This window comes from Amblyraja radiata, chromosome 19, assembly GCF_010909765.2.
Source record: "Amblyraja radiata isolate CabotCenter1 chromosome 19, sAmbRad1.1.pri, whole genome shotgun sequence".
NCBI classification, from domain to species: Eukaryota; Metazoa; Chordata; class Chondrichthyes; order Rajiformes; family Rajidae; genus Amblyraja; species Amblyraja radiata.
In genome coordinates this window covers 20,174,166-20,180,724 of record NC_045974.1, presented here as the reverse complement: position 1 = coordinate 20,180,724, position 6,559 = coordinate 20,174,166, and the positions used below count along the sequence as shown (strand labels likewise).

General features: G+C 46.1%; 1 protein-coding gene across 1 annotated transcript in view; it reads left to right on the top strand.

Moving 5' to 3' along the window:
• Nucleotides 1–2,454: 2,454 nt before the first annotated feature.
• Nucleotides 2,455–6,559, top strand: part of utp20 (UTP20 small subunit processome component) — a 79,833-nt gene continuing 75,728 nt past the window's right edge. Inside the window, exons 1-5 of the mRNA XM_033037889.1 lie at nucleotides 2,455–2,595; nucleotides 3,658–3,738; nucleotides 4,065–4,131; nucleotides 4,919–5,051; nucleotides 5,692–5,880. Coding sequence (XP_032893780.1) covers nucleotides 2,551–2,595; nucleotides 3,658–3,738; nucleotides 4,065–4,131; nucleotides 4,919–5,051; nucleotides 5,692–5,880 — 515 coding nt within the window. The 5' untranslated portion in view covers nucleotides 2,455–2,550. The remainder of the gene's footprint in view (nucleotides 2,596–3,657; nucleotides 3,739–4,064; nucleotides 4,132–4,918; nucleotides 5,052–5,691; nucleotides 5,881–6,559) is intronic.

Below are 6,559 nucleotides of genomic sequence, written 5' to 3'. Positions count from 1 at the left end.
CTGTTTCTGTGCTGTATCTCTAAAGTCTGAAGTCATTAAACTGCAGAAGGATTCATGTCCACTGTGGGGACTTTTATTCTGTGGGGGAAAAAAACACTAATTAATTCATAGGCTACGACTACTATCCCAGAAATATGTTCAGATCCTACCATGTTTAATTTTAGAAATTGAATTAAAAGAAAGGTTACTTTGAGCAAATAAACAAACTGGTGGAGTGACTCAGTGGATCAAATGGCATCCGTCAGGGATAGGAATAGCCGATGTTTCTGGTTGAAACCCTGCCTCGGGACAGAAAGTTGAGGGACGAAAACCGGCATATAGAGGACATGGGTGGGATGTGACAGGGTAGTCTTGGTGAAAATCACAGTCTGAAGTAGAACTGGAACAATTAAATTCGTACCTGCTGCAACTTAACAGGCACATTGATGCAACAACAAATAAATATACAATAAATTATCAGTTATTCCAAGAACAACAGTAATCCGCGTAACTATAGCAGTGCAAAATCCATAACAGTTCGGGCAGCACTGTGGTGTAGCGGTAGAGTTGCTGCCTTACAGTGCTTACAGCGCCAGAGAGCCAGGTTTAATCATGACTACGGGTGCTGCCTGTACTGTGTTTGTACACTCTCCACCGTGACTTCATGGGTTTTCTCCGAGGTCTACAGTTCCCTCCCACACTCCAAAGACATACAGGTTTGTAGATTAATTCGCTTGGTATAAATGCAAATTGTCCCTAGTATGTGTAGGATAGTGTTAATGTGTTTCGCCGAACACCTCCGCTCGGTCCGCTTAACCAACCTGATCTCCCGGTGGCTCAGCTCTTCAACTCCCCCTCCCATTCCGAATCCGACCTTTCTGTCCTGGGCCTTCTCCATGGCCAGAGTGAGGACTACCGGAAATTGGAGGAGCAACACCTCTGCCACAGAGGGTAGTCAAGGCCAGTTCATTGGCTATATTTAAGAGGGAGTTAGATGTGGCCCTTGTGGCTAAGGGGATCAGAGGGTATGGAGAGAAGGCAGGTACGGGATACTGAGTTGGATGATCAGCCATGATCATATTGAATGGCGGTGCAGGCTCGAAGGGCCGAATGGCCTACTCCTGCACCTAATTTCTATGTTTCTATGTTTCTCTGTTTCTAACACCTCATATCCCGCTTGGGCAGTCTGCACCCTAGTGGCATAAACATTGAATTCACCAATTTCTGGTAGCCTTTGCTGTCTCCTCCCCTTGCTGTCTCCTCACGCAGCTCTCCCTCAGCCCTCGGGCTCCTCCTCTTCCTTTTTCCTTTCTTCTCCCCATCCCGCCCACCCCACCCCACCCTACATCAGTCTGAAGAAGGGTTATCGGCCCGAAACGTTGCCTATTTCCTTCGCTCCATAGATGCTGCTGTACCCGCTGAGTTTCTCCAGCAATTTTGTCTACCTTCGATTTTCCAGCATTTGCAGTTCCTTCTTAAACTCTTATATAATTGCAACAGGACCTCCCAACTTCTAAACTCAATACTCTGACTGATGAAGGCCAAAGTGCTGAAAGCCTTTTTCACCACCTTATCTACCAGTGATGCCAGTACCTGTACCTTATTTCTACATGAAATGTGAAGTCAGAGGAAGGAATACAGGCGGAAGGGGAAAGGGTGTTGTTGATTAGAACAATCCTATAATTGGAGAATTCAATATTCATACAATTAGGTTGTAAATTATGTGAAGACATAGATAGAGTGGATGTGGAAAGGATGTTTCCACTGGTGGAAGAGTCTAGGTCCAGAAGTCATAGAATTAAAGGGCTGTAGTGGCGCCTGCTGGCGCACGTAGGTATTGAAGCGGTTCGCTTTCGCGCAGCAGTTGAGTGCTGACCACCGTTGTGGTCAGACTTGTTGTAAGAACCTGCTAAGAAGCTATTTTGTGAATATAATAAGTTACAAAACTTAGTTGTCGTTCTTGCGACCGCCAAAGGGCGCTCTTTCGGTGGGAGGGTAGTTAATCTGTGGAACTCACTGCCACAGAGGGCTGTGGGGCCAAGAGTGGATATTTTTAAGGCAGATATAGATAAATTCTTGATTAGAATGGGTGTCAAGGGATATGGGGAGAAGGCAGGAAAATGGGATTAGGAGGCAGAGATCATCCATGATTGAATAGCAGAGTAGACTTGATGGGCTGAATGGCCTAATTCTATTCCTATAACGTGAACTTGTGAAGACTATAAGGAGCTGTTCCTACTCCTGGCGGATCTATCATACACCATCTTAAAGACATCATTCCGTAGCCAGAACTGTCCACAGTGTGGCCTCTCCATCAGTCCGTGACGCCATGCCCGTGCATGACGTAATTCCCCGGAGTACGTGACGTAATGCACCAGTGTGTGTGCGCGACACAATCAGGCTATGACGTCATGTGGTTGTGACGTATGGCTCCGATGCCTCTCCGATGGGCCGCCGCGCGTGACGTCACCCTGCCCGTGGTGGGGCTCCCAGAATGCCGCGGCAAAGATGGCGGCGCCCATGCGACGGTAGCGGCGTGTGATTCTGCGGCCGCTGAACCAGCTCTGAGCCATGAAGGACGGGCCGGGCCGGCACCGAGCCGGCAACACGTTCCGGGTAAGCGACCAGCGGAGCGGGATGCACACTCCTGCTGATCCCAGACCTTCCACCTCGCCCCGATCTCCCGCACCTTGTCCGGGCGCTCTCTGACCCCTCACCATCTCCTTCCCTCCCCAGACCCAACCCGGCAAGACTGCCCCCCGGCGCTCCCCACCACCCCCCGGGCTCTACACTCCCCCTCTCTTCCTACCCCCCCCCCCCTCTCTCTCTCCCTACACCCCACTACCTCTCTACGCCCCCCACACAATCTTTCCCCAGGGCTCCATCTCTTCCCAGGGAACCCACCCCCCCCCCCCATCTCTCTCCCCTCCCCCCCCCCATCTCTCTCCCCTCCCCTCCCCCACACCTCTCTCCCCTCCCCCACAACTATCTCCCCTCCCCCACAACTCTCTCCCCTCCCCCACAACTCTCTCCCCTCCCCCACAACTCTCTCCCCTCCCCCACAACTCTCTCCTCTCTCCTCCCCCATCTCTCTCCTCTCTCCTCCCCCATCTCTCTCCCCTCCCCCCCCATCTCTCTCCCCTCCCCCCATCTCTCTCCCCTCCCCCATCTCTCTCCCCTCCCCCCCCAATCTGTCACCCCTCCCCCCCCCATTTCTCCTCTCCCCCCCCATCCCTCCCCTGACACATAAAACATTAATAATAAAACATTATCGATTAAATATGAATAAAATAAAATAAAAGATTCGTGTCCTATCCCCGTGTACCTGTCCAACGGTATTTTGATGTTGTTATTGTATCTGTCTCAACTACTCTTGCAGCTCTTTCTATATATCCCTCCCACCTTGAACCTGATTTCTTAAGTTAATACATTGTTAATAATAGTGTCTATCATGTAGACTCTCATGTAGCCTTTAAATACACCCTTTCCCTTACGGGAGTACCTTCCGTGTGAGACACTAGAGAATTTTCCACTCCAGGGAATTTGTTATTCGACAAGATTCTAGACTTGAAACCTGCTTGTTGTTGTTAGTAAAATTGATTAGGTCAGTGTTTTTGTTTTGCTGAGTACTGAGTGATTGGGTATTTTTGTAATTGTTTCACTTCTTCCTGTTAACAGTTTCTCACCTTTTCTGAACGATTGGCAAATGTGAATATCGATATAATCCATCGGATTGACAGGACGAGCGACGATGCTGAGGTAAGATATCAGGTGCTGGCATTGGTTTATGATAGATGATGGCCTGTGGAAGGATCCTGGTCCCAGTTCCGGCTGCAAGCCTATCCCTTTCCTGATGGCTGGTGTTCCGGATACCAATCCCTGCTCCAGTTGCAAGCTTCCCTGTGTTCCGAACCGCACTCAGCTTCCACTGTGGATCTCTGGATCGCTCTCATAACCAATGAGTGAGCTACATGCCAAGCCATCAGAACTTCCAGATCATTGGAGTTTTACCGGTAATGGGGATAGAGAGAAATTGTCCCGTTTAAAAAAAAAAAAAAAAATTAACCTTGTGCTTGCTTCCTCAGGATGTTGAAACCTATTTTTATGAAGGACTGGAGAAATGGAGAGATCTGAATTGCACGGAACACTTTGGTATGGCTTATTAGTCGCACCCTTCCATTAACAACATGTTCATTGTTAACTTTCCACTTAAGAATGTTGCCTTAGGATATAGATCAGCTAGGAAAGTGGGCTAAAGTAGAGCCGACAGATTTCAACTCGAACAAATGTGAAGTATTTTTGCCTAAATCAAAATGCATTAAAAGTGATTCGGAACATTAATAGAAATAAAAAGTTGTCTAACAAATAAGCTAGTGTGGTATTGTTAAAGTTCTGAGCGTGCTGGATTATTGGAGTTTTATTGTATAATCAATGATTTGTTTTGGTGTAATTATGTTGCACTCTGTTAGTACAGAACCATTGTTTATTGCTTATTGAAGGAATCAGAGTTGGGGTGTGTAGGTGACACTGAACAATGGTGTGCCAATGATGGGTGGTACACGGATAAGAAAGGTTTAGCGGAATATGGGGCAAAAATGGTCGTTGTGACTCTCCCGCGTATGTTCATGATCATGTAGAGCAGGTGGGAGCCGCAGGTTAGCTGTTATGCTTCTTGCGTTAACCGGTTGCTACAAGGGACTCAGCGCAAATGTTTCAGGTTGATGACCTTCAGATTTATTCAAAATGTTGAGGGTCAGCAACTTAAAATGTGGACTTGGCTTCTATCTCCAGAGATGCTGCCCCACCTGCTGATTACTCCCAGCATGAACTGTTCTTTCAGATCCTGCTGTATTTGTTCTTGTAACCAGTTAAGCTGATTGAGGGAAAAATGTCAGGCAGATTTAACCCATCCCCCACCTCTTTTTTTTTTCAAAAACAGTTAAATTTCGCAAAGACGTTGTGGGAAAATGCCAGTCTTTCAATCAGCTGGTCTACCATCAAAATGCAGTGGTTGAAAGCTTGAAGATCCATCTTCAAATCAAGAACAGCATGGCCCATCAACCTTTGCTGGAGTAAGGCAGGATTAGCTCTTTTTTCACAGTGCACGCGCTCAGTTTTCTGGTGCACCTTATATTTAACCTGTTATTATTTATACGTGTTAACTCCACCTATCCTCCCAGCCTCTGACTATCACCACCATTCTCTCCCCACCAGTTTCCATCTGCTCACAAACCCTCCTCACCTGGATCCATTGATGCATGGAGCACAACACAAAGTGTTGCAGGAACTCGGCATCCGTGGAGGGAATGGACAGGTGGCGTGTCAGCTGGGCGCCCTTCTTCACACAGTCCTTCCTTCCAAGGATGCTGCCTGACTTGCTGACTCTCTCCAGCAGTTTGTGTTTTTTGTTCAAGATTCCAGTAGCGCAGTTCCTCGTGTCTCCACCGATCCCTTGCCAGCTCCTTCCTCGCCCCTTCGCTTGACTCCTTTTACCATCTATCTCTCCTTTACACTCTCAGCCCTGGCACAGGATCCCGACTTGAAACACTAACTATTTATTTGCCGCTACAGATAGTATCCAACCCACTGAGTTCCTCCAACAGCTTTGGTCTGCTTTAGACTCCAGAATCAGCAGTCTCGTGTATCTCTGTCTCATGTAACCCTGTGTGGGCTGCTGCTGTGTGATGATGGGGATGAGTTTCTGTATTACAGCTTGGTGGTGCAGCTGGCCAGGGATCTGCAGGCGGATTTCTATCCTCACTTCAGAGACTTCTTTGTGATCATTACCTCCCTGCTAAACACACAAGACACAGAGGTGCTGGAGTGGGCTTTCACCTGCCTCTCCTACCTGTACAAGTACCTCTGGAGGCTGCTGGTAAAAGATATTACCGACATTTACAGGTATTCCTTTTTTTTTTGTTTTGTTTATTTTATTGGAAGTTAATACAGTACAAAACAGTACAGTGGAACCTAATTTTAGGTGCCAACTATGTCATACCATAATCCATTCTATGTACAACCTCTAGTTTTATGTTTTGAGAAGGAAGTAAGCAAGACAAGAAAAAGAAAACAATAGAAAGGGGAAAAAGAGGAAAAATAGATGGTAGAGAATAGAAAAACGTGAAGTGTGTATATAAAAAAAGAAAAAGTGGAAAGTAGAAATAGGAAAGAAGGCCCCTTAAAAGAGAAATTTTCAAATCTTTATTCGGAGATGTAGATCTATCCACGGCATGAACTGAAATCAGCAATCTTTACGGTACCGCTACATCACATGATTCCAAAAGGTCGATGAAAGGAGACCAACTCCTTAAGAATTGGTCATATTTATCTATTAGTCGGAGTCTCATTTCTTCAAGGCATGCTATGTCCATCATATTCCTAATCCATATTTTAACAGTTGGTATGGTTGTATTTTTCCAAAATTTAATTAAGTATCAATTTCTTTCCAATTATTAACCCATAATTAAAAAAAAGTTTTGGTCTTTATTTAAATGGATATCTTCTACTATTATTCCAAATATAATCCATTCCGTTTTAGGTTCTATTGTGGACTTGAAAAGCTTTGTAAATATATCAAATA